General features: G+C 47.2%; 1 protein-coding gene across 1 annotated transcript; it reads left to right on the plus strand.

Moving 5' to 3' along the window:
* Positions 1-21,265: 21,265 nt before the first annotated feature.
* On the plus strand, positions 21,266-22,429 carry FOXE3 (forkhead box E3). Its single transcript, XM_071565485.1, has one exon. The coding sequence runs from the start codon at positions 21,266-21,268 to the stop codon at positions 22,427-22,429; it is 1,164 nt and encodes a 387-aa protein (XP_071421586.1).
* The last annotated feature ends 5,078 nt before the right edge of the window (positions 22,430-27,507 follow it).

A 27,507-nucleotide genomic window follows, 5' to 3' on the forward strand; every position in this document is an offset into this window, starting at 1 on the left:
GTGGCAGTTTCGGACATGAGCATCCGAAGTCCACCTGAGTCCTTGTTTCACTGGTGCCTGGTTCAGATGTTGACACCATGGACACTTGATCATTTGGTGGTGGGGAAGAATAGAAGTAAGCAGAGGACTGGAAGAAGCATTTCAGCAGTCAATGCAACTGGCTAGCTTGAATTATATGTTAAAGTGTGCCAGCTGTCAGTGTGTTGAGGACTTTGTATCACTATAAGATTTTTAGGAGTCCCAGTGCAGATTTTCTGTATTTTTGTTTGTTGAGATTTGTGTGGGGTTTTTTTTTCTTGTAGAAAGAAAACTTGCCCAGCAATTTACTGCATGCATTTATGCCCCTTTTAATGTACAGTGGAAACAAGCATCTGAAATCATTCTTCTCCTTCTGACAGCAACATCTGTAAAACCTTAATGCTGGAAGGAGACAGGAACCCAGAGATTTATAACCCCCTGCTGAAATATTGGAACGACCTTATTTCCCAGCAATTAGCTTTGCTCAAAACATTTTTGTTTCCTATTAGAAGCAATCTACCAACATTGCAATCTACCAACATTACATTGATGTGTTTAATTGTTGTTGGCCATCTCTGAATTCAAGCAGGCAAGGCAGGAGGGGAGGGGAGGAACATGCTTTGTAAACCGTGAGAGTATTTGTATTGCATTGTATGTTTAGCGTTTTGATAGTGGTGAAACCATCTATCATGCTATGTTCTGGAATGGGGAATGACATCTTTTGGGAAAGGGAAGGGAATTAGTGTTTGTCCAAAGCTTCTCTACCACTGTGCCATATCAGGACTAGGTCCAGTGCCTCTGGTGGAGAGTAGATCTTGATTCAGCTGAAACTCTTCAAGAGTGGAAAGGTGAGGAGGGAAGAGGAAGGAACTGCATTTACATGCAAGCTGCTGTAGGAATGAGTAAGGTCAAATGGTGACGAGTTAGGTTAAGGAGTGGGTGGATGGGTGGGTCATTCTCCTTCTTCAGGATGTGTCAGTCTTCAGCAGAGACAGCAGCTTCTGAGACCTCTCTGCGGCAGTCTGGGAGAGAAATGCTCTGCAGTAGACCTTAGCAAGAAGTAGATTTTTTGATTCAGTGGCTGAGTTTGGGGGATTTTTTTTAGTACATGGATGTAAAGAGATGAAACTGAGAATCAGATATTTTAGGCTGAGTTGCAACACAAGGAAAACCTAATGTCTGAATGCATTGATTGCCTGGTTGGAAGCAGCAGCAAGTACCATGGCAGTATTGTGTTGTAGGAGCAGAGGAAAGAAATGCCTATTTTTTCCTTGGCTTTGAGATCAGAAAGATTGATGTGTATCAAGATGAGGTCCCAAGTGGATCTGGAAAAGATGAATGGTTTAATTGTTGAAAAAAATGCAGTTTTGGGGATGTTGAAACAAAGTTGAACTTGAAATATTGGGGATGTTTAAGGACAGTGTCTTGTTTCTTTCTTTTGAAATTAATGTCTCTTGAAAACAGAAAGAACAAAAAAATGACAATTTAAGATATTGTTAACTGGCTGTGGGATGTCCCTGTAATGGGCAGTGTGGAGAAACTTCTTGGGGAAATCCCATAGCCCTGCAGGTGATAGATGGTCACCCTTGGCATTCCACAGGTTTTTGCTGTCTATTTGCTTTCTGAAGGTTTCCTTCACCATGAGATATCATTTTGGAACTTTGCTCCAGCATGGGCAGCAGACGGTGTCAACTCAGTTTTGTTTAAGTCATAGATGATTCACTCACTCTGGCTGAAAATTAGCTTTTCCTGGCTCAGTTGCTCTTCCAGCTATGCCCCAGTTTCCCATCCCTTATGCTGTGTGGTTGTAACTGTTTTATAAGGCTGAGCTGTTAGCTGGATAACCAACTGGTCTGGGTTAAAAACTAATCCCTTTTGGAGGTGTGGCAGTGAACCATAGCCTGAAGCTGCTGGCTTTGAGAATGGCAACTTCTCAATCTGGCTTTGCTTTTGAAGCCAAGGCTTTATATAGTTGGACATGAATATGCAGCCATTGAGGTGATCTCTGTCCATAAATCATCCCAATGGCTGATTGCTTCCTCAGTCATGTATGTTGATGTAGTCATTTACAAGCAAAACTCAAGATTCATCACAGGTAAATGAGGTCTTTTGACAACCTTGGAGAGCAAAGATGTGCACCCCAAAGAGGCAATGGTTACCTGTCTTTTTTACCACCCTGGGAACACTGATTGGTTCTCAATGGGGTTTGAGGCACCTCTGCTGAATCTGATTAGCAGCTGGGTGAGGCTTGATATATCTCTTTGAGGTATCACATCCAAGTCCACCTAATCCATTAGTCTTCATAGTTGGCTGGAACATGACAACACAAGCTGAGGACTGGGATATCAAGCCCACACTAATGTATGGAGGCACCAGGAGCTGAGATGAATGCACCTCTCCTGCTAATTGCCACAAGCTTGCTGCAATGCCTGCTATGGAGGGGGAGTGCTGCTGTCAGTCATCAGCCTGTCTCACTCCAGGCATTCCTGGCACAAGTCGCTTCAAGTTTGCTTCTTTGTGCGCAGTCTGACAATTCCTCCTCCTGAAAGTTTATTTGTCTTTTCTTTTTCTTTCTGAGGGGCTGGTGCAGCTCTCTGTTCCCCATCCTACCTTCCTGAGACACAGACTGAAAAATTATCCTCCTCATCAGCTGCAGGCAGGGTCCTTGGCACTTGCCAGCTCCCTGAACTAGCAGAAAAACCATGTTCAAGCACCAGCAGGAGTAGTTCCCCCAGAAAGGGATAAACTAGCCATGGACCAACTTATGCTGCTTTAAGCAGGAAAAGGTGAAGGGCTGGAGCCAGTTAATATATGATGTGGTGAGAGGCAAAAGATCAAGGGAGTTTCGCGGTGGAGGTTGGCCCTTTTCTGAAAGGGACATGTTGCCTTAAGAGCCTTTTTAATAAGTCTTTCCCTCTGGACATACTTCTCTAGTATCCACCTCAGGCAGACTGCTTAACCCCTTAAACAGTGTTGTGGTTACAGGAGCACCAGGGAGGCTTTTTGCCTGATTACCAGGTCTGTACACTTACTTTCCTTCCCCAGACTTGAAGTGTGTTCCCTGTGCTGTGCTGCTGGTACTACAAAGGTAGTGGGAGGACCAAGCCAAGGCTGGATTGGACTCTGGCAGGTTGTTTGGTTTGGCTCTTATTCCCAGAGCATCATCTGGTCACAAGTGATATGTAGCTGGGAGAAATGATGCAGACATGGAAACTGCTCCCCACTCTTAAATAGCTGGCAATATTTGGGGAGGATGATGTGTTCATTTCACACAGGGCACCAAGGATTCATCCCATGCAAAGCTGTTTTGCTTGCAGCTGGTCTGGGACAACTTCCACATGCCTCCTTTGAGTTGGAGGGTGCCCTGCCTCACTCCTCATCTGTTGGACAAAGAGGCTTTTCAGCAGTGGAGATACCACAATTCAACTGTGTATTTTAACTGAAGGATGTTGCTCTGTGTTTTGGGGCTTTTTTTGTGCCAGAAATGCTCACACAGTGTGTGGGAACATCCCCTTTCCCTTTTCCTGAAGGACAGGGTTTTTTTCACCTCCCAGCTGCAAGCAGGCTCAGCACACAGATTTATTTGGGACCAGGGATATGTGTGTGCATGTGTTTATTTTATTTTTTTTAAAGAACAATGTTGTGGTGGCTGACAGCTAATCCTAAATTTGGGATACCTGACATGGTAATAAGAAAACAAATCTTCCTGCACTTAAAATGAGTGACAGGCCAGGTTTGGCCCCAGCAACCTTCAGAACTGGTTTGACCTTGCAACCAGATCTTCTGGCTTGACTGACAGGTTTTTATGGCTGCATTAGGGCTGAGCTGACCTTGTTTATCTGGGGATTCACCTGGGAGACAGCAGACATGTCCAGGGATATTAAGTCTCAAGCTGAAAATGTTTGCTCAGGTATTAGGGGGAGAGTTAATTTAGACTGAACCTCCAATGTGGCACCAGCCACTGCTCCAAGGGACAGTGTGCCCCTCGGCTGATCGCAGTTGGTTTAGTCTTTCTTTAGAACTTGAAGTCTTCTTCAAGTGGAGCCATGTAGAGCTCTTCAACTCACTCTGAATTTCCCTCCATGTTTAATATTTTTGAGGGTTTTGTTAAATAGAGCCTAGGTGAAGATGCAGGTTAATTTTCCTGCTACCTGGTGCCAGAAGTGTGTTGGACTGGGTGGACTCACTTTTGTTATATAAAGTATGACACATGTGAGCTGGCATCTGTCCCAAGCAGCTGTGTGGTTGATATCCTCTTTACCTGATATCCACCAAGTCCTTCCTTCCCATGCAGAGATAGGATGTACTTCCCTTGCTGCAGTGATTCAGGAGAGTGCTATGGCCTAGCCATTTTTCCTCTTTGCTTGTACAGACCCAAAACAAGAGGACCAAGCCCTAGAACTGCTTTCCTCCTGCACCCTAAGGATGGACAAAAAGGGTTCAGGTGCTCTGCCTGTCTGCCCCTATCTACACGTTTGGGACCATCCAAGGGATGCTGCCTCAAGCCTGATCCATGCTGATGTCACCTGGAGAACTAAGGTATCCCAGCAGAATTATTTCATCTGCAGTGCAATTGGTTGCAGCCTCTGATTTACAGTAGCACACACATGCTTTGGGCAGGTGGTACAACCCTCCTGCAGCATGTCTGCATGCAGGGGGAGATGATTCTAGATTCAGGGAGATCTTGGGACTTAACTTTTAAATATTATTTATTGGCTTGCAGGCAACTAACAGCCCTCAATGCATATTCATGCATAAGCGCATGGGTGGTCCTGCCTGCATCCCATTCCTGGGTAGGACCAAGTATTGCTGTTTCCTGGGGTCAGACAGGCACCTTCGCTGCTGGGATTCCCCAGGTTTTCCTCATCTGCTTTTTATGTTGAATCACTACCAATCCCCCCTTTTCAGGGTCCTCTGAAAGCTTCTTTTCCTCCACTAGGACCATAATAACTTTACAAGAGTGAAGGTTTCACATGCTGCCATCCCACATGTGGGTGTTTGATCTCTGCTGACTAGGGTTTGGTTCATGGCAGAGGGACAGAGAGTGGCTTGAGGGAAATCTGAAGCTGACTCTTAGTAGCAACACACGTGTCCATAGTGTGACATCCCTTGCAGATGGAGCTCTTCCCTGCTGTTTTAGGAAAGCTTTTATTTCATTACTTCCTTCCCATTTTCCCTTCTTGTATTCCCTGTGTTTCTTTTGCACAGGTTTTACCTCTGCCCTCCCTCTCCCCTCACTTGTGCCTGTTTAGGAATGTTGGGGTAATTGTTTGCTCACTGTATTGCTTGTTTTCACCTTGGTCCTAGATTTTTGGGCCCCAGCCAAGGTGAGAACTTAAAATACCTGTCTGGTGTGAGAGAGACCACCTTATCAGGATTCTCACAGAAGCAGTAGAAGCTGAAGACTCCAAGGAGGAAGGCCTGAAAACAGCTTTCTCTGCAGTTTGTGGAGAAAGGGCAAGGGATGCTTTTCTGTCTCATAGTTTCACAGAAACTGAGACCAGTTAGGACAACTTGAAATTCATTCAAATATCATATGATGTGCTGAAATATAAAGTTAGCTGTTGCTCTGCAAAGGGACAAGCAGCAGCCAGCCCCTGAGCATCCTGTCTGTGCACAGCACAAGAGCTGTGTCCCTTTCCTCTGCATTGTTTCTGTCTAGATCAGGGTCTCAGGTCCCCAAGGACCCTCTTCTGGCATATCCAGAGACCCTCTCATGAGGTCCCCAATGCCCCCATGGTCACTGACACTGCCCAGATAGAGAAGGGAGGAAGGCAAGGATGAAAAGCTCTCAGGAGGAGTAGGAGGTGGTGGTGCATCCCATAACTAGAGAGAACAGCAAGATCACTGGATTATGCAAGTGCACCAAATCCTGAATATTTGTTTCTTTTCCTGACCCACTCTGCTTTCCCTTCCTGTGTCAAGGTTTGTCAGGTCTCTAAAAGTAGCAAGTTCCCTGGGGTAGGAAAAGCCCTTTGTACTAACCTGGGAAGGATGTCCATGCTAACTGTTGTTCCTACACATTCCTCCTGGGAGCTGATGGGAAACATAAGCTGAAATTGTCCTCTGGATGTGTGGATCCTCAGCATGGCTTGGGCACTAACGTTGGTCCCTCCTGAACTGGTCCATCATCGGCAATGAGCCCAGCAAAGAGGGAAGCATTGAAGGAGTTTGGCCTGGAGGGCTGGAAATGCAGCTGCTGCAGCGTGAAGCCTCCCTGTGCTGGGGGAGGCTGGGATCCTGCTGCTGGGCTATTTATTTAAGAAAAAAAATATTATCATTTCAGGCGTTGGCAGCATGGTGTGTATCAGCCATTGTATCAAAGATGTGGTTTTAATGCACTTTCCTCCGCTTAAATGCTATTTGCCTTCTCCTTCAGGCAATTGAATTTAAGAAAACTCTGGTTGCCCAGGTTTTGTTGAACAAATTGGCCCCTCCACACACAATTCCCAGGAGGAGCCAGCTCTGCAGAAACTCTGGGAGCTGTCACTTCAGTGCATGGCTGGGATGGACTGAACGGATTACTCAGCTCTGCATCGTCTGCTCTTTTATCTGTCTCAAAGCAATGGGAAGCCAGGAATAACCCCTCGGGGTTCCTCTGAGCCTGGCGGTTTCTAGAGCCCCGGGTCAGATGACTGTTATTGTAGCTAAAGGTGTTTAACCCCAATTGATTTTGACAAGCCCTATTAGTGAATCCCACAATTACTTATTGGGTTTGGAGAGGAACATTGTTGATTTAAAGCTGGATGCTCTAACCTGAATGCTGCTGACAGGATGCAATAGGTACCAAAGCTGCTTCTGCAGGAATCAGTGGAAAAACTCCTGATCAATTTTCAGGGCCAAATTCTCGCCCTTCCCTAGTGCCCAGGAGTTTTCAGGGGTGTCACAGTCATCCCTCAAGAACAACAGGTTGAAAAAAGATGTATGAAGCCTCTTACTCCGCAAAATACTGAGAATCCCAGGAGCAACTCTGGGTTGGGCTTAAAACCCAGGTGACGTGTTTGTAGCTCAGCTACATCCCAGGCCTGGGGAATGGTGCAGGAGCATCAAACGTGGAACAAAGCGTAGGAGAGTCCCTGGAAAACTGCTGAGAGCGGTCTGAGGGTGGTTTCTACTCCCCTTCAAAACTGATCTGTCTCTCAGCTGGGTCCCAGCTTGTGGAGAAGAGAGCTGAGAGTCTCTGGTACCAGTGGCTGTGTGAGTGGAGGGAGATTGCTCAGCATCTTTGCATGCTTGGAACCAATGCTTATCCCATGGGATTGAGTTCAGAGCCCCAAAGCCCTGCAGGCTGAAGCCAATGCTGGCAGGGAGAGAAACTGCATGGAGACTTGTGTCTGCAAGAAATATCAAACGATGAGTTCTCTGAGGCTTGTAGACGCCTGAGATCATTTGGATGTGAATGGGAGTTGTGTGCCTCAGTAATCTCAGAGGATATGGGCTTAACTGTGCTGCTAAATTATTTTTTTTTAATAATGGAGTAACTGGGGAAATAAAAGCATGATCTAAGGAAGGAAATCACTGTGCTAGTCTAATATTTTAATGAAGTACTGTGCTGTGTTGCTCTGCAGGTCAGATGTAGGTGTTTGTAGGTGCAGGCCTGCTCGTCACCCATCCTGGGGCAGAGAAATGCAGCCATCACATGTGCAAATACAGTTGCGCCCAAAAATTGCTTTAGGTAGCAGAACAAACAGCCCCTTGGAAGCCTTGCATGTTTCACACTTGCTTTTGCTCCTTGGTTGCTTAGGGAGAGGAGTCACCCGTTCAGGGAAAACAAACAGCCAGCATCGGCTGCCTGGTCGGAGGATTGTGTGGGTTTTACTGGAGCCCAGCAAGAGACTGTAGCTGCTGTGAGACTGCACCAAGGAGGTTTTGTAGCAAACACCTTGTAAAACACAAATATTTGAATAGCGACATTCAGAACTAATGTGCCAGGTTGAGGAACAACTGCTAATGTTTTTTGTTGGTTCTTTGAAACTTAAGGGTGAACGTAAGGATTTTTCAGAGGCAAAAGCTTTGAGTACACTGTTTCCATGCACATCCCTCAGCTAGTGGGCAGAATTACAAGCCATTTATTTAACAAAGAGACTCTAGTTAATCAGTAGTCTATTTACTGTTTCTTCTTCATTTGGCAGCAATTCATAACTATGTCTTGTTTTTCATTATGGGCACAATTGCATTAAGTGTGCTTGTTCCCCATGTAGCATCTCTGAAATTTATTTTCACTTTGAAAACTGCTCATATTCTTCCAAGTAAAGGACCTTATTTAAGTGGAAAATATTTCTTTCAGATGATTGCTTTCAAAAGAAACCAGTCTGGTTTGGGTCCTGTTTTGGGTTATTGAATTGTTTCTTTTATTGCAGGCTCTTTTAGCTCAGCCTCCAGAAACCTGGGCAACGGAGGAGGCTGCTGTAGATGTTGGAAAGTGCTTTAGGTCAACTTTGGTGATCGATGTCCTGTGTAACTTGGGTCAAGTCACTGAACGCCTAATGGTAAGTAGGCCTTTTATGCTAATTTTTGAAAATTATTAGTTATTTGGCAATGTATCTCTGGTCTCTGCCTATCTGTAGGGTGTGACGTGTGGCTGATGGAGCTGTGCTGCTCCCAGCCTGACAAGCCTGCTCTTGACTCTGGTGAGGTCCCAGCCTGACCAAAGGGACTCCATACTGGAGCCCATTGACCTCCATCAAAGTAGGGCTCATGCCCCAACCTGCTCGGCTGGCATTGGGGTTTTCACCTGGAGATTCCAAACCACCACATGTGCTTGCAATCCTCCTTGCACAGAAGTCACTCCTCTTCCAGGCGCTTGTCTGACCTTAGGACTCTTGATTTACTGTCGTTTGAGGAGAATGGGGCTTTGCCTTCTCCCGCTGCCAGGCAGGCACTAGAGTGCCGAGGCATCAGTAGGGCCACGAAGCCGTTCATGGGGTGCTCAGTGCCAGCTTGAATCAGGCTATTAGTGACCTGCAAAACTTTGTCCTAAGTTGTATCTCTTCTTCCATCAACTCCAATATTTATGGGAATGATGATATCAATGAGAAAAGTCCTGGTGATGGCTGGGACAGAAACAAATTACTTTCCCACTAGGGAAAGGTCATCTGTGAAATTTCATGGACAGTCTACCCCCTTCACCCAGCTTTTTTTTTAAATTTTATTATTTTATTTTCTTTTTGTATGTGTAATTGCGTGTCAGACCAAGTGCACTCAGAGTGTGAGCAGGGTCTGATACAAGGAGGGTGAAATGAGATAATCCATGTTTTCATCATCCATAGGCCTCTCTTTTCACAGGCCGTGGGCCGTACTTTATTAGGCTGAGCAGCTCTGGGCCTGCAAGAAAGAGGAGCCCTTTCTCATCCCGATGAGAATAGTGCAGTGAATGGATTCCAAGTGTTTACTCAGCATTTGTCTCGTGGTTTATCAAAGGAATGAGGAGGAGGTGCCGACAGACCTTTTGTCCTGCTGATGTGTTATGACAATGTTCCATGAATATGCAGAATGGCAGAAGGGATTAGAGCCAGTACAATTCCCCTCCGGCGCTTTTTTTTTCTTTTTCTGCCCTTTTTTTTTTTTTTTTTGCCTGGGATGTTCAGGGGTTTAAGAGTGACCTGCTCACAGTCAGGGCACTAAACATCAGATTTTCCTGCAGATAGGGGTGTAAAAATCCCACACTTGTCCAAAGCTGTTAGCATCTGACTTGAAGGTTGGGCTGTCTTAGTCATTTGCTGCTCTTTATGAAATTTCGACTGGCAGGAACTGCCTGGCTGAAAGCTTTGTGTTTTGGGAGACATGGAGATATTGGGGCATAATTAAAACTTGAGTCAATCAGTGACATGTGAAGCCTGGGGCCAGTGGTGATGTGACCGCTGCTCTCTGCTCTGTCACTGTTGGTGTAGGGCTGGCAGTGGTACTTCACTGTTTTTCTGTTGCTTCCCAGAGTCCTGGCCCAGGAGTTTGGGTGAGGTTCAGTAAACAGTACTGACATAAGGCAATTATGCTTTTCATGTACTGTTTTAGATGGACAGGTTAATGACTTAACCCATGCAACACACCTCTGAGGCAAGTGATGAACATTTATCTCTGTTTTCAGTATGGGGTGACCACAATAGGATGGTGAGAGCTGACATATCATTCCACAGCACCAGCACCTTGGGTGTAAATCCAGCCTTTTCTTTTGTGTTTCTCACCCCTCATCTTGAGATAACTTGCTGAGCAGATAGATCAGCAGCTGTTAGCTGGTAGTGTGACTTTTATGTGTAATTATGCAAAGATGTCTCACATGAGAAATTGCACTCCATTGGATTCCTACCAAGAATATTTTCTGCCCTGCTGCTTAAATGGTCTGGGGGGAAGCTTCCCAGATACATGATGACTTTGTGTCCACGTTGGGTCTTACTGTGGGAACAAGGGTGTTGGACGTACTCAGCACTGGTCTGATTCTTCTCCCATCCAAACCAACAGATCAAAGCACTGCTGAGAACTGTTAAATCCACCTGAAATCTCCCCTTCCCCAACAAGGAAGTTGAAACTAGCCTGTTCCACCACTGCCACATAGAAGTAAACTGATTGTCTTGGCCTTTCTAGCATAACCTGCCTTTCTGTTTGGGATTTTGATTGCTCTGTGGAGGATCTGGAAGACATTTGGTCTGTGTCAGAATAGAGGTGGGAGATAGTCAGCTCTCATCAAGCGCCTGGAAGTCACTCTGGCTGAGATGATCATGTCTGCTCTGGGGACATCCAGCGAAAACTGTTGCACAAGGAGAAAAATTGCTATCATATACTCCTTTGCAGGGATATTTGTGCAACAATGCTCTGAAGGGAGGTCAAGAACATGAGCCTGCTCTGTTCGTGCCCCCGTGGAATACATTGTGTGCAGGACTCTGTTCTGGATCCTGCCTAGACCATTCCATGGCATGCTTAGCCTGGGGCCACTATTGCCATGGGTTTTCCCCAGAACTGGTAGGAATTGGAGAAGTTTCTTCACCAGCATCAACCTGAATAAGACCTGTGAGATCCTCTGGGGCATCAAGTTTCTGTTTGCAGAATGAGGTGCTTGCTGAGCTGGGGGTCAGCAGGTTTGTAATTTGAGTGTATGTAGGGGAAAGAATGAAGAGGCAGAGCTTCCTTGCAAGTCCCAGCTCTGGCAGTGCAGAGGTTTGCTGTTGTGGTTTGCTTATTCTGCTTGCTGAAGTCCCTCTCCATCCATGCAGGAACACAAGCAATAATTAGGCTAATGAATTTTGATACAGTTATCCCCAGCCCAGCTCTTGGCTGGTGGCCTCATGACAGCAGTTGGCAATGGCTGCTACTGACAGAGGGCATGTGCTGCAATTTATGCCCAGGGGAAGTTCTCACTTGGTCTTGGCTTTGGAGGAAAAGTGACTTCCTATCTCCAGAGGCCAAGGATGAGCCCAGTCAGCACTGACATCCCTTCTGTGGGGTCTACTCAGCACTGGGATGTGTTCCTGGCAGCTGATGATGGAGGACCTGAGTTATTCCAGGCTTAGTTCTTAGGCCAGACAAATTCCTAGGACTGGATTAAAAAGAAAAAGAGCATTTTCCCCCATCTGCATGCTCTCACCATCATTAGCAACACAGGATCTTCCTTTGACTTCTGGGAGTGTGCATGAAAGATCACAGTTTTCTTGTTGTCCTTTGCAATCTGGACTCCTCAGTTGCAGCGTAAGGAGTAAAGAAACGAAAACAATTAAATGCGAATGAATCCTTCCTTCTGTGAGAATTTTGTGATGAAAACATAAGGGTTGACAACTCTGGGAAGGAGGCCAACCTTGGTCCCCCAGGACACTTACAGCAGACACCTCACTGTTGAAATGTCCTTCCATTCTCCTTTGCTCATCTTTTATCCTCTGGAATTATGTTGAACACTGGCAGCTGCACCCCTTTTCCTTAGGGGGAGACTACACAGTGGAAGAATAAGCCTATGGCAGACACCAGCCTCTGGATTCTGTGGGTCTACAAGGCAAAGCCATTAAGACTTGTTTGCAAGCAGCTAATTCTGTAGTGGAAGCTGCTGAACCCCCTGGTGGGACCTGGCATGCTGCTGGTTGCTCATTCTGGCCCCTCTTTGCCCCTTCATTCCTGTTCTTAGGTGCAGACCTCTAACACCTCAGTGTCCATGTGCTGTTCATCTGGGACTCGGGACGGTTCTTTTGGCTTCCACTCTGCCTGAACATGTTTGGGCCCCTTACAACTGTTTTTTTTTTCTGATGATATTTTTTTATTAAGGCAATTTATGGCAGGATGTAAGTGCTCAGTTCTTCCTAGTTTGGATGGAAAATAGTTTCCTAAATTTCTCTTACAAACCTCTACCAGACTCTTTATGCTGGAAAAATGATGACCAGATCCTGGGTTTGGGTTTTTTTGTTTGTTTGGTTTTTTCTTTTTTGTTTTTTTTTTCTTTTTTGACCACAGGCTTGGTGTCCAGGTTTCCTGTGTCTCTCTCTGCCTCAGTTTCCCTCCCTGTGTGGTGGGGGACAAGCTGCCCATTTTTGATATTTTAGATCTATGAAGATATGCCATGCCTGTTGAGAGAGACACAAGGCAGGAAAATTTATGCAAAGTTTGTACTCTCCAAGTTTGTTGTAAAGAAAATCGATAATATTCAATCATCTGATCTTCTTTCAAAGAAGAGTGTGTATTGCAGCAAAGTGACTGAGAAAAGGGAGAAGCTGATGCTAAGTTTTGTCTCGACTTGTCCTGGACCTGCATAAATCTGTATCAACATCTGTATCTGCCCCTGTTGTCTCCTGAAGACCTTCAGCTGTTGTTCTTTAGTTGATGATATCATGCCATTTTGAAGAGGATTTCTTCCCACCCTCCATCCCAGCCTGGCTCCCATTATGAAGGTCTGCTGAAGTATTTCTTTCCATATTCATTCTTCAAGAACAAAGCATATACCTGGTTGTCTCTGGGAGAGAAATCCTTCCCTTCCCCAGACATCTTAGCATCTCAGGTCTCAGTCATATCAGAGATGGCCTTCTCACCACTGACCCTTCTTCTCAAGCCCATCAAATGGAACAAACAGAAAATCCTGAAGTTCTGGCTGCAGTGATAAAATAAGGATCTTCTGCTCCTTTACAAGAGGTTTTTAATTCAGAAAACTCCACCAGAGTCTATTATCCACCCACTCCTACTCAAAAGCTTAATTATGACAGTTCAGTGGAAACTTAACCTGTATGGTTAAGCCATCAGTGTCATCCTACAGAATCACGACAAAAATGTTTTTCATGCAGACAAAAACTAGATGCATGCAATATATATGCTGTGTAACTCAAATAACACAATGTATATGGGAAAAACTTCCAGAGGTGCCAAATAGATGCATCTGCAAAGTCAGCACAGGTAAGATTCTTGGTTCCATCAGAGAGCATTTGGATGGTGGTCCTGACGAGGACACTGGCTTGCTGCTTTGCCCCAAATAAATCATTTATGCTCTACTTACTATCCCCATTTAGAAATGGGCAGAATAATTTCTGACCTTTCCCCAAGGATGTACTGTATTGGATGTTTTTAAAGAAGAGTGCCTGAAGCTGATATCATATGGTCTTCAAATCCTTACTCCTTGGCCCTCCTTGAGGCTGAGATGTAGTGCAGAGCTCTTTTCCATGCTCAGCTGCTAAGGGAGTTAAATGTCCAATTTTGCACCTGTCCTGTTGAGTAACCAGGATCCAAGCCAGTTTTCAAGTTCAAATTCGTCTCCCTCATAATTTATACTCCAGGTAGCACTACCAGATGGAGTTGGCCTTATTGCTAACCTTCTAGATTAACCCCAAGATCTGTTCAGCCTGCTAGATTATCAAAAGCTTCAGTTCCTTTCAACCGTCATATTGATCCTTCTGATCCAGGCTACAATGTATCTTTGAGCTGACAACGTGAAAAAAGAAGAGGCAGGGTTTGGGACTGGTGGGGACCTTTTTCAAGTCCACCCATGTGTAGACTTATGTCATAGCACCTGAGTGTGGACTGTGAACAGAGAAAGGGAGTTGCAGGATATCCTTGGGAGATGCAGACACAAATACAAAAAAAACAACAGAAAGAGGTGTGAAAGGGGCTTGGAATTCCATCAGAGAGGCCAGATTCCCCATAGCTCCCACTGCTTGGAGGGCTTGGGGAAGAGGTATGAGTGCTGCTTTTGAGGTGAACTAGCCTCCCAAGGTCATAGTGTCAGCCCAAGTATGTTGCAGACTGGCATCAACTGTTTCTCATACCAAAAGAAGTAGTTCACCCAAGGCCAGTGATGTGGTGTGGTCCTCCTAAACAGCTACTCCAGGGCCAGCAGTGATGAATGAACCACAAACACTCTCCCCAGACACTCAGTTTTGATAGAAGCTGCCCAGGGCGTGGATGCTGCTGCCTACCTTTATCAAACACTGCTGTGGTACAGGGATTCCCACCTCAGCTGGAGGACTCCAGTGGTCCACGCCATGTCAGAAGTGGCAGATGGAAATTAATTAACTGAATATCTGTAGACTTCCAAAATAAAGAAATGCCTGCGTTGATTCTCCCAGCCCCAAGCAGCATGAGCCAGGGATGGTTTTGGCTAGGAGGAATGTGAGACAAATGCTGTGATTCATACTTGTCCAGTCTGATTTGAGTCTGAATCATCTCTCTTGCCTTCTCACGAGGAAATGATGGGGTGAATGCTGGCTTGTCATAGCTGGAGACACTTTTCCTGCACCACGTGCACTTTGAAGTCATTGCACAGAAACTTAGGTTTTGGTCATTAGAGGAGTGATCTGAAAGGTAGATTAGGTTGTCATAAGCTTAGCCAGCTTTTCCACCAGCACATGCATATGGCACGGTCTCCATGTGGGGCAAAAGTGCTGGGCAGTAGCTAGGCCACCCCTTCTGTGCCTCTGGAGCATGAAGGTAGCCATCTTGCTGGAGAAGAAAAACAACCTGCCAGTAGGGCTGCAGGCAGATCAGGCTGAAGATACAAGACAGGAGGGAAACTTTTCATGACAGAAGTGTGCTGCTGGCCTGAGGGGAGGGAAAAGGCTGTTATGGTTGGAGTGAATGAAATCACTGCTGGCAGGAGCATTAAACAGAGGAAAAGGAGTAGTGTAGCAAGGTGGGATTTTAATCATCTACCTGGTCTTGTAGCTAATTGGTTTGATAGTTGCAGGAGACTAGCAAATCATCAAGGAAAAGGGGAATTTTTGCAGTGAAGTCCTTGCTTGAGAGTTCTAGTGTGCAGCATCTGGGGCAGCTGGGCATCAGTTCCTTAATTTCATTGACAAACCCAAGCCTCAGCAGGCTTGGGAAGCTGGCTGGACCTGTAGTGGAGACAGTGTCTGGGCAGTAGAAAAGTCTCTTACATGCACTGGGCAGAGGCGCAGAGCTTCCTGGCATGGGGAATGCTCTGGATAATGTGTGGGATTAGGGAGAAGGAAATAGTGGGGCAACAGAACACTTACTGCAGTTCCAGTGTCCAGACTAAGTTTTCCTGCCTGTTTCTATCTGTGCTTGTGATCCTCACATGTATTTGTAGTGGCTTCAGGCAGACCCAGTGTGACAGGTTCTCCCATGGACCTGGGTACCTATTTTTATGAGGAAAGCTTAAAAATGTCTGCAAAGGGTCAGGATCAGCCCTGTAGAATGACTCTGCAGGGCACTGAGCTCTAACCACCTACCTGGCATCCTCTAAACAAAACCTAGGAAACTTGGTCAATGGGCATCAGCCTTCTGCTGGAAAGGTACAATTTTTTAAGGAGAATGGGAGGTAGTTGGAAAACAGGAGACCATGGTTTCCTGGGAACACCTGCTCTTGTAGGTGCTGTCCTTATAACTTTCTGTGATAGTTTATGCCACTTTCACTGTGTGCTACATAAGTGAATCTTTCCACAATGGAAGGATGGTCAGAGGACAGTCAAGGCTGTGTCTTGCTTGAAACAGCTTATTGGTAGGGCTGGTTCACCAAGAGGGTTTTTTGAACCTTTTTTTTTTGTATTGTAATGATCATAACAGCCCCTCTGAGTTTCTAGAGTATTTAATACTGTTTTTTAAAACCGAATATTTAAATATTCTTTACTAACCCCATGCATGACTTTACTATTGTCAGTTTGTTGAAGCTACCAGGTAGGACAGTTGAGACACCAGGGAGAAGGACCAGCTAAGCCTGGCCCTTGTGCATAGCCTTCTCTTAGGCTTTGGTTTTGGCCATGAGGCATGGGTCTGAGGCAGGAATTTGGGGAGTGTTGTGTTCCAGAAAAAGAGAAAATGAAACATTTATTCATGCCTAATATTGAGGTTTGTCTCGAGCATAAAAATCAACAAATTTTATAGAAGCAAAGTCTCCAGAACACCATACCTAACTTTGCCCCTGAACCATGGGTTTTAATTGCTCAATTTCTTTGGAATCTTTTCTGATTTCTTTCAAATTCAAACAAAAATATGCTTCTGTTAGGACCATTGTTTTTTTGTAAACAGACAAAAAAAAAGGATTTTTTTCCTCCCCTCCCCTTTATTTCCATAGGAAAAAAAGAAAACATAAAATATATTATATCAAAATTGTTTTTGAGAAGAAAATCTGGATTGGTTTTAGTGGGGGAAAAAACCCCATAACTTTCCCACAGCAGTAGGTTCCAGGTTTCTTTCTGTAGAATTTTTTCCCTGCTACTGCATGGCTGCTGATTCTGTAGCTGAGCAGTGTGGTGGCCCCACTCCTGCATGTGTGCTAGTTGTGGTTACAAGCCAGAGACCCTCCAGGACTACTGTTTTGCTTTCACTGTTGTTCTCCATCAGGTGTTCCTCCTCTGAGAAGTGGCATGCCATGAGGTAAATGCCCCAGGAGGGAAGAATTTCCCATGCACACACCCCAGGTGAAGTAACCTCACGTAAACGTCCTGAACTCCAACATGACTTTCCTTGGTGGTGTCAAGGACAAGAGGCAATGGGCAGAAAATAATACACAGGAAATTCCACCTGAATATGAGGAAGAACTTCTTTCCTGTGTGGTAACCATGCACTAGAATGGGTTACCCAGGGAGGGTGTGGGGTCTCCCTCACTGGAGACATTCAAGAACCATCTGGAAGCAATCCTATGCCATGTACTCTGGGATGACCATGCTTGATCAGGGAGGTGGAACCAATGATCTGATCCACTGTGGTCCTTTCCAACCTGACCCATTCTTTGATTCTGTGGGCGGTGTGATTCACCTTCTGTGGCAAAACCTTCCCATTCTTGTGCATCATTCTCTTCCCACCCATAGCTGTGGTGGGAGGATCTCTCAAGATTCTTCTGAGGGTCTCCAGCTGGGAGTTTGGAGCATGGATGGATTCAGACAGCTATGCACACAGGATGGGAATGGAATCGAGTGTTATGTCAAGGCAGTGGTAGTTGTACAGCTTTCAGCCAAGGAAGTGCCCCAGTGTTTGGTTGTTAATAAGTGATGGAGTAATTCAGGGCCATGCTAAGAGCACCATCATCAGGTCTTGTGTCATTGAAGCATCCACCAGAGGCCACTGGTGGCTCTGATGCTGGAGTGTGCTTTCGACTGCTCACTGTGGAAGTTCTTGGGAGAGGAACTGGAGAATTCCTTGCTCTCGGGGCTCTCACCCCATCTTTTTCCTTGCACATCCCAGGGGGGACTGAGAAGCAGATGACTGCTTCATGGCTAAGGGGAGGGATGTTAAAAGTACAACTGTGGCTGGTGCAGGATAGGCTGCTGTTTTAGTCAGGATATGACAAAACCACTGGTCTCTCAGCAATGATACATTAAAGATCATGAACCTCCTGCTCAGTAGCCCCCATACTTCATGTGGTTTAGCAGAAGATTGTTTTGCTTTGGGGCAAGAAAATGCATATTTTTCCAACCCATGTGATTGCAAAATGTAGCTTGGAAATGTGGCCTGGTGCAATACCTACCTGGGTGTATGAGGGGCATAAAACAGCAGCTTGCTGAGGGTACACAACAACCCTGTTCCTCTGCAGTGAAGCAAGTTCTGTAACCCGTGCCTATTTGTGAGTGCAATATTCTAGAGGAGGCTTCAGCTTTAGTGCAGAACAGTTCAGGAGCTGGAAGTAAAAGAGCAATTGAAATTACTCTGTGTATTCAGTTAGGGTGAACTGATGTAGAAGGCAGCAATTGCTGGCAAACTTACACTTGCTTAGTAAATGTGATTTATTCCCTTCTCATCATCTCACTTTAAAGAGATATCCAGACTGCATTTGTTTGGTAGCCACCTTTATTATTGTCTTCCCATTTTTAATAATAGATCTGGGCCGAAGAGCACCCTGAGTGAGAAAGCATATGTTGGAATCAGTGTCTGTGTGTTCTTGGCCTTCCTTATTCCATGGTGAAACAGAGTTTGTTTCCTGTCTGTGTGCTCCTGACCGCGTCCATCCTGCTGTTTTACCTGTCTGTCAGAGTTAGTTTGATGTCTAGGTCTTAACGCACTAAAGCTGAGAATAATTTGAATGGTCCCATCAGCTTCAAAGTAACTGCTCACCAGCTGGAGTCTCAGCCAGCCTGCAGCCTGAGACTGGGCAAGGGCTTCTTCCGCTACAGGAAGACATGAGTTCAGGGCTTGGGACTATAAACACTTAAAGCTGTTGAGTCTTCATAGCCCATTGTCCAGATGAGATGTCTCTTCCTTTGCTAGATCTGATCTCAGGTGCAGGCTGCTGCAGATCCAGCCATACTATTGGGTTTTCTTTTCCAACTCCTTTTCTGTTGTTTAAACTAATTAAAGGCAGTTAAATGTCTCCCTGACATCCAATCCCATCAGATCTCGGAAGCTCAGCAGGGTCAGCCCCGGATTAGTCCTTGGATGGGAGACCTTCTGGGAAATGCTGGGTGCTGTAGGTTCTAGTCCTGAGGACTTCACTGTCACCGTCCAAGCTCGCTTGGCCGTGGCAGGTGAAGCTCAGGACTTAAACGGTGGGGCCAGTTCTGCGCACGCTGTGCCTCACCTAAAAAATCCACTACACAGGCTCGAAGGGCACACCCACGTGGGGAGAGCCCTTCCCATATCTTCGTTCGTGAAGCCGAGCCACACACACACAAACTAATTTAAAAAAAAAAAAAAGGTGAATGAGAAAGGCTCTTTGATATGATTGAGAAAAGCTGTTCCTCTTTTGTACTCCATAACCCTTTTCCCTCCCAAAACTGTTCTTGCCAGATCAGAATACATTAAAATCCTTGCATCAACATGAGAATCTCACCAGCTAACACTTGCAAAGCTGACCGTTTCCATCTTCTCCAGGGGGTTAATTTTCTTTATGCATTCTGGAGTAATTTTTAGCGACTCCCTTCTTGAGCATCAATCCTGCTGCCCTCTCCAGTGACTGGAAAAGTCAGATCCTCTGACTGAAATTAACTATGTGTATTCAGATACTTACTTGATTTAAATGCACTCTCCAGGAGAAATATGAATCTTACATTCTTTTTTCCTTGTCTCTCCCAAGGTCTAAGAATGGTCCCAGCTGTGCCTTTGACTTGCTTTTCTTCCTGAAGATCTGTATCTTCTGTGAAGAAAGGCACTTTTTTCTAAGGCATTATTTCACCCTTTTTCATTTGCTCTCTGTCCTCCAGCCAGCTCTGACACTCCTGTTGTTATTCTCATTTGGTAGAATGAAAACTCAGGCAGTTTACTGCAACAGCACTGGTCTGTGTCAGAGCAGGACTGAACCTGACATGGTTCTGTTAGACCGTGACTCCCTGACTGAGCCCCGGAGCGTCGAAGAAGAGCCACAAATATCTGCAGGAAAAATAAAGCAAGAACAAACCACGCACAGACACAAGAAGGGGAATAAGTAATGGTGGGAGATAATCTGGGTTGGTGAATTTAAAACCACCAGGAAATGCTTGAAGAAAAGGGCTGAAGGCTTTTCCAAAAGGCTAGGTGGCTTTTCAGTTTAAGAGGAAGGGAGAATGACTGTATGACCTGGTCAAGATCACCTGCTTGCCTCTGGGGAGAAAGACTCTGCTCTTGGAAATGCTTTCAACCAAGTTACAAAGTTGAAGAGTTCAACTTTTCCTCCATGCACATATGAAGGGATCTGCCATTGCATTAATCCTCTAGACGTTTTCATCTGTCTTCTCAGGACCTAGACATATAGCTACCTGTAAAGCTGTGATCTGGCTGTAGAAGTTCCCACTGGCTTGTCCAGCCCACTCTTATGCAGCGGCTCCCTTACCTGCTCTGGGCTGGGGTCTCCTTGGCAGGCATCTAGTTTAGAGGTGATAGTCAGCAGCAGTAGGTGAGGACGATGTGAAAGCTCACAGTTTTTGTGGTTCTGCTAAAACAGCCAGCAGCTCCCTAGTTCTGTTATCAGCACACGGATGAGGGGCTGCCGTTCTGCCCAGCCAGCTTGTTCCGGAGTTCAGGCTGAGAACTGAAGCGGTTTTCCCCAAAACCTAGTAGGGTATTCTGAGACTGGTGTCTTCCTTCAGCGTCAGGTCATCTGCAGGAATAAAGAGACCCCCAACTTCCCCTGTTCAGTCCTAAAGTGCCTTCCCTGTCCTGCATTCCTTGCACACACTGCGGGAGATATCTGCGGGCAGCCCTGAGCTCTGCGGACCACATCCCTTTCTCCCAGGAAAAAGAAAAAACCTTTTCCCAGGATTTCCTTACTCAGGAGGTCTCACCAGGCTCCAGAGTAACTAAACCGAGGGGCTTGGTTTCGGGAAAAGTCTCTGGCTCTTGCCGGCACTGAGTTGGGACCACCTCTGAGCGCTTTTCATAGAGGAAAAAAGACAACGAAATCCAAGCGCAGGAGAGGTCCCAGCGGGAAGTTACCTGCTGTACTGCTGGGGGCTGGCGCTGGCACCCACCTGGCCCCGGGCTGGCCATGGGGACTCGTTTTGTTTGGTTTTTCTCCTGGGAGGAAACACCTCTTTGGAGGAAAGCGAAGTGCCGCGGACAAGGGCAGGGAGTAGGGCTGGCCCCGGGAGGCCGGGGGAGGGACCGCTCGGGGGCATGGCTGCGAAATGAAACCCAGGAGAGGCTGGGGGATTTAGTCGTTGGAGTCGGGACCCCTCCCTGGGGACCTCCTCCTCCCGCCGGGGCAGAGGGGCCGGGCGGGCCGGCATCGCAACCCTCTCCGGCGCGGGGGGGGCGACCGCCCTATATATTGCCAAGCGGCTCGGGACCGACCTCCCCATCTCAGGGAGCTGCCGCGACGCCTGTCCCCTTCCCCTCCCTCTCCCCCTTCCCCTCCCCTCGGGGGGGGCTCTTTCTCCCGCCGCTCCCCCCCATCCTCCGAGGAGGAGGAAGGCGAGGGCCGTATATGAACGTGGCCGGCTTCCCCTGCCTGCGAGGCATGTGCACGCTGCCGGCGCCCAGCCCCGCCACCGCGGCCAGCCCCGGTTCTCCCGGGCCGCCCCGGGGGTCTCCGCAGGTGCCGCCGGTGAAGCCGGAGCCCCGGGGCAGTGGGGGCAGTCCTGCCCCGCCGCCGCCACCCTCCGAAGAACCGCCGCCTCCCGCCGGGGGCCGCCGGAGGAAGCGACCGGTGCAGCGGGGCAAACCCCCGTACTCCTACATCGCCCTCATCGCTATGGCCATCGCCAACGCTGCCGAGAGGAAGCTCACCTTGGGGGGCATCTACAAATTCATCACCGAGCGCTTCCCCTTCTATCGGGAGAACCCAAAGAAGTGGCAGAACAGCATCCGCCACAACCTCACCCTCAACGACTGCTTCGTCAAGATCCCCCGGGAGCCCGGACATCCCGGCAAGGGCAACTACTGGACACTGGACCCGGCTGCAGAGGACATGTTTGACAATGGGAGCTTCCTGCGCCGAAGGAAGCGCTTCAAGCGCACCGACATCACCACCTACCCCGGCTATATGCAGAACTCCAGTGCCTTCACGCCCCCGCCCGCCGGTCGCCCCGCAGCACCGACAGCACCCTACCCCAATGCCCTGTGCTCGCCTGGCTATGGCCCCCAGCTCTCCAGTACTGTCTTCCACCCCTATGCCGCCGGGGCAGCACCGCCGGCACAGCATCCCAGGATGTTCAGCATCGACAGTCTCATCAGCGGGCAGCAGGCCCTGCAGCCCTCACCGCCCTCTGAGCTGGGCCACCCATCGCTGGGTTTACCCGGAGCTGAGTTGGCTCCTGCCTGTTCTGCCAGCAGCTCTGAGCCTCCCTGCTTCCAGGCACAGCCCGTCAGCCCTGGCTTCTTGGGCCGGGCTGGCCCAAACACCCTGGCTTACCCCTATGCCGCCTCGCCCCCACACCTGCCCGTGGCTCAGGGCAGCTACTCGCCCAGCAGCCCGCAGCTCTACGGGACTCCCAACAGACTGGCTTTGCCGGCCATGCGGCCTCCCGCCTGTTCTGAGCACAGCGAGCAGCTCCTGGGGCTCTCCGCGTCGCCCCTTGGCCAGTTCAGCTCCAACAACACCTACGTGAGACAGCCCAACTTCCCTGCTGGCTTGGAGCGGTACATGTGATGCGGTTGAGGGGTCTTGGCCGGACATTCGCAGGCTCCCAGGAACATCTCTGGACAAGTGGACTTCTCTCTGCTGTGGGGTCAGCTGGGGCAGAGTCGGGGGTCCCCAGCCTCTGTCTGTGTGCAGACACACAGGTGTGGGAGGGCTTAACTCCTCTCCTTCTTGGCTTATTTTGAAGTGGAGGCAAGGTGATCTATTTTTCTGCCCCAACCCCTCCTGGAAAAGGTGCTCTCTAGCTATATCTGCCAGGCAGGGCTCCCCACACCTACCGTTCTGCACAGCCTGCCCCTGGGGATGCCATCTGCAACAATGCACCCCCAAGGTGAGGAGGAGCACACCCAGGACGGGGGTGCACGATGTAATGTGCAGGAACTCTCACAAATGGGCTTTCTCCTCTCTTCCCTGAGTACCTCCTGTGTAACTGGAATGAAACTTATCAAAAAACCTCCATTAAACAAGTTCACTGGATTTTAAATGAATATTTAAGATGTTTATAATTTCCTTTCCCTGTAGGAAAAGAAATCTCAACTTGACTACTTCTTTTTACTGTTTTTTAAAAATTACTTCTATTGTTAGAAAGGACTTTTTTAAAATAAAGCTTTTTCTTTCAATGTGACCACTGCTGCTGTTCCTCTGGCTCTGGATGGATTTTGGCAAAAGGAAATTATAGTCTTGTAACTGGTAGGAAACGGACTCATGCTGCTATTCTGACATTACCACATCTTACATTTTTAGTGACACTTTCTAAAGCTCTCTATTTTATTATTATTTTCTTAGAACTGAATGGTAACTCCCGCAAGGTTTGCCCACACAGCTCTTACTGGACTGGATGGTTTTCATTTGTGTACATGAAATGTGTCTTCCCTCTGATGAATCACTTGCAGGTGAAATTCTGATTTAGCACATCAAATTAGGAGATCATATTTCTTCTTCCTAGCGACAAAATCAATTAAAATTCTAATCTGTTCACTGGCCAGGCTGCTGCTATTTATTTACAGGACTGACAGCCAGACTGCCTCACTGGGTTTGAAGGTAGAATTCCCCATCCCCAATTTTAGATTTTTTTAAATTTAAGCATCCTTTGGGTAGAAGCACCAAGGTACAATTTCTCTCCTGTTTTTCAAGGGTACCCTCTGAAGCAGAGCAGTTTCTGTAGTCCTTATTGCACCTTTCTCTCTAGGCAGTATTGGATGTTGCTTGAGCTTTGGTGCACCTTATTGCCCAGGTTCTGGGCATGACCAAGAGCTGGTGTAGAGGTGGGTATCCAAGGAGTCAGCTTTTGTTCACAGCTTGGGAACTTGAGGCTTTTCATTCCGTTATTCTGTGTACTTCAGAGAAACTGAGAGGGGGTTAGTATGAGAGAGGAGGGAAGAAAATGCTTTTTGATTCTTGGCTTCTTTAAAATTTGGGCTCCATTTGTCTCTAAAAACTGACCTAGCTCTGTTCTGCCACTGTCAGCTGAGTCGCTGGGTGCTGAGTCTCCTCTGGTCCTTCCAGCTTGACCCTTTCAGTTTTCATGCTGGTCCCAGCAGCAGCTTCTGTGCTTTCCCCTTAGTGACACCTCTGCTCACTCAGGGCCTTGTGAAACAACTTGTTCCTTGAAATACTTTGACTCTCTACAAAAGATCTTCATAGGCAGGCATCTTCTATCTAATGGAAATTTGCAACATGCTGTTCTTACCTGTGAGATACTCTCTGTAGAGATGACTTAGAGGGATGCTGAAATAATCACTTGCAAGGATGGTCAGCAGAAAGGACATGTATCATAGCTCACATTCATTCCCAAGACCCAATCCTGCAATATTTTGCTAACAAAAGAATTCTTGAAATCTTGCCTGAGTATCCAGGGTGTCAGAGTCAGATGTGTGCTGGAAGCTGGGTGATGGGACTGTGCTGAGTTTGCATCGTGAGCAGGAGGGCTGCTGAGACAGGGAAGAACCAGGTACTGGCATGAAAGAAAAACAGTGTTGGGTGTAAGAGGTAGGCAGGGGATGCTGGGGTTCTGCCTGGGTGGGATTCACCAGGAAGACTTGGCCAAGCTGTGACATCTCAGACTGGGTTGAGCCGGCTCCTCCCCAATCACCCTGAAGACTTGCAGGACCAGTGGGCTGGTGTCAGGGAGCTTTCCAAGTTCCTGGCTTCTCTGGGTGTTAAGTACTGGTGGAGCCATGGGGGCTTAGGGTCCCTGAAGGGCTGGGCTGTGTCTTGCTCACGTCTTCCACCTGCCTGCGCCCTCCTGCCAAGGAGCTCTCCAGAGAGTGGATCTAGGAATGTATCTACAAGAGACCCATCCCACCTGTGTGCCTGTGCAAGAGGGGTATGTTCAGCCAAGGTGGCTCTGGTGTGAAGCAAGAGTCAGCACAGTGAACTGAATCCCTAAAAACCTGGCTCGGAGAGAGCAGATGACCCTATACCAGTGTGTTGAGACAAACCCTGAAGTGTTGGGTTGCACATCTTCCCAGGACCCAGTATATCCCTGTCTGCCAGACAGCCCCAGCCCAGAGTTCCCTGCCAAGTATCAATAAACCACCCTCACCAAGAGCCCTATACTGCCAAGCAGCCAAAAAATGGGGAACAATCCCCTTTTCTTATTTTTCCTGTAGTTTTTAATCCTCACACACACAAAACACTGGCAACTTATGTTGTGATTGTCATTAAACTAATGCGTTAAAAGTGTCTTCTTGGTTAAGTTAATGTATCCCAACCAGGCTCTTAAGCTTTCATTTCAAAGCTTTGTTTACATTTAGGGTGAATCTAGCAAATGAGTAGGATTAAGGTGTCATGTAAAGCAAGAGCCTTGCTTGGACAGAGTAGTTTTAAGTTTTGTGAAGTTTATACTTGAGCCCTCCATCTGTATTAGTGTCTTTTCAATGTCCCTGTTTAGTGAATAAGAGGGATTTGAATGAAACAGGAGTAATTATCACCCAGATTTCAACTGTGAAACCAAGTCTCCTTTGAAATCCTCCTCTCTTTATTTAGGGAGTTTAGGGAATATTAAGCAATGACAGTTGTAACTGTCTCGAGCTCACACAAAAGACAGAGGCAAAATTTTTTATGCTCTCTGGGACTGTGGAATGAACATCATCCTTTAGGTTGACAGCAAGAGGTACTCTGGACTTCCCGCGGTGGGGAGAGCCCTGTCTTGAGCCCATGGGAAGCGGACAGGAGAGATGGAGTTGATTCTGAGCACCAGAGAGATTTAGGTAGTGATCTGGGCTATCTCGTCTGACTTCTCAGGGAGTAACTCTTTGCAAATCAGGCTGATATCAGACAATTCAGGCTGTACATTCAGAACCACATTGCCAAAATGAGCTGCCACGTTGAAAGTATGTTTATTTGTCTCCTGGAAACACAGGCTGCCCAGGGAGGACCAACTGAGCTGTTGCATCTGTCTGCGTACAACAGCGTTCTGCATGTTTCATGCTTGTCCCACCTTTCTGCTCCTTTCAGCAGGTTCAAACAAGCAATAAGAAATGCTCTTTCCAGATTATATCCCCAAGCTATAACTAGTGTTTTCCGTCCTGTTACAGGCAAACAGCATTAGCTCAAATTTTAGTTGAAACACATTTCCTGAAGAACTTACTGGTCCCTCTTGTAGTGTTAGATTTTGGCTGGATGCTGCCTGCTGTCTACTGGCAGTCCAAGTGCTGGAAACATTGCACCATAACTGGCTATTCTATGCAATAACTTTGCCTTTTGCAAATACATGGCTTGAAGACAGTCATTAGTGTTTTTTTGAGGTCAAAGTTGAGTCAGTAAAGTCATATGATGATGGGGAGATGGGCAGTGGGTGCAGTGGGACCAAGAGAGATTGGCTTTGCCAGGTAATAATGAGTTTTTAACAAATTAGCATGTGGGAGTCAGCACTGCCCAAGGTCTGAGCTACATCTCAGGATATTGGTAGTCGGTCACCACCTCTGCTACATTATATTTGGGTCATTTGTATTTGAGTCTTTCATATTCGAGCAGAAGCAGGTGATGCAGCTGCTGTGTTTGTACAGGGCAAGAGCAACGCTGCACTGTCCTCCGCCGCTTTACCCCACGATGTAACGGCCCGACGTGAGAGGGTGGCAGGGGCGAGGTGGCCCGTAGTGACAGCCGGCGTGCTCGGGCCAACACTGACCTCCAGTGGAAAGCCCTGGGAAGCCGCTCCCGGCTCCCGACTCCCGGCGGGGGTGTTCAGCATGTGCGGGTAGCATCCCGACCTTTGGTGTCTGTCCTGTTCATGGCTGTGGGGTATCAGGACATCGGGGAAGCTTGAGTACGGTCAGAATGAGACAATGTGGGGCTTATTCAGAGGGGGTAGTTATTAAACACAATGGACTGGATACAACCTTCAGACTGGGAAATACCCAAAGCAGCAGTTGCCGATTCTGGGAAGATTTCAGAGAGGAAGGGTTTCTCTGACTATGCCTTCTTTTGCCTTTTCCCTAAGCTATAGCTGGGGAATGGTACAGGATTGAGTTGTTCTGGCTGTCCCCTGCAGCTCTCCTTCCTGGAGTGAAAATAGGGAAATAAGTGTAAGCACAGTGAGAATCTGTGTCCTTCATGGAAGGTGAAGAATTGGTGATGACAGATCACTTTGCTGTAGCAGCCAACCTCATTGGCAGCCTGTCTTCATGTTTGAAATGTGCTACATGGTGTGTGAATGGCAGAGCTGAGGACTGGCCTGACTCTAACAGCACCTGAGGTGCAAGGCTGGGGTCAGGCAGCATAGCAGCAGAGGCTGAGCATTGACAGTGTAACACCTACAAGCTCTTGGCATCTGGGGCCCAATCATTTCACAGTCTTTGCACTTTGATTGCTGAAGTTGTTACACTACAGCAGTTGGTTTTGTGCATGTACTGAATCAACCGTGCCATCACAATATCAACAAGCGCGCTTGACTCGTGGCATCTCAGTGTGGTGCATGGAGAAAGGATGCATCTGAGTCAGTTACATATGTGCCTGGGAAAAGTTCATTTTCCATTTGCATCAGCACTGCTGAGTCAAGGGCAGAAGTGTATGATCTCTACAGAGAATGGGCCCAGTGGTCTCAGGCATTTTGGATGCTTTTCAACTGTACCAGAGACATCTCA

This window comes from Pithys albifrons, chromosome 10, assembly GCF_047495875.1.
Source record: "Pithys albifrons albifrons isolate INPA30051 chromosome 10, PitAlb_v1, whole genome shotgun sequence".
In the NCBI taxonomy this organism is placed as follows: Eukaryota; Metazoa; Chordata; class Aves; order Passeriformes; family Thamnophilidae; genus Pithys; species Pithys albifrons.

Coding starts and splice junctions, on each gene's coding strand:
- FOXE3 (XM_071565485.1), top strand. CDS start 21,266: ATGAACGTGGCCGGCTTCCCCTGCCTGCGAGGCATGTGCACGCTGCCG.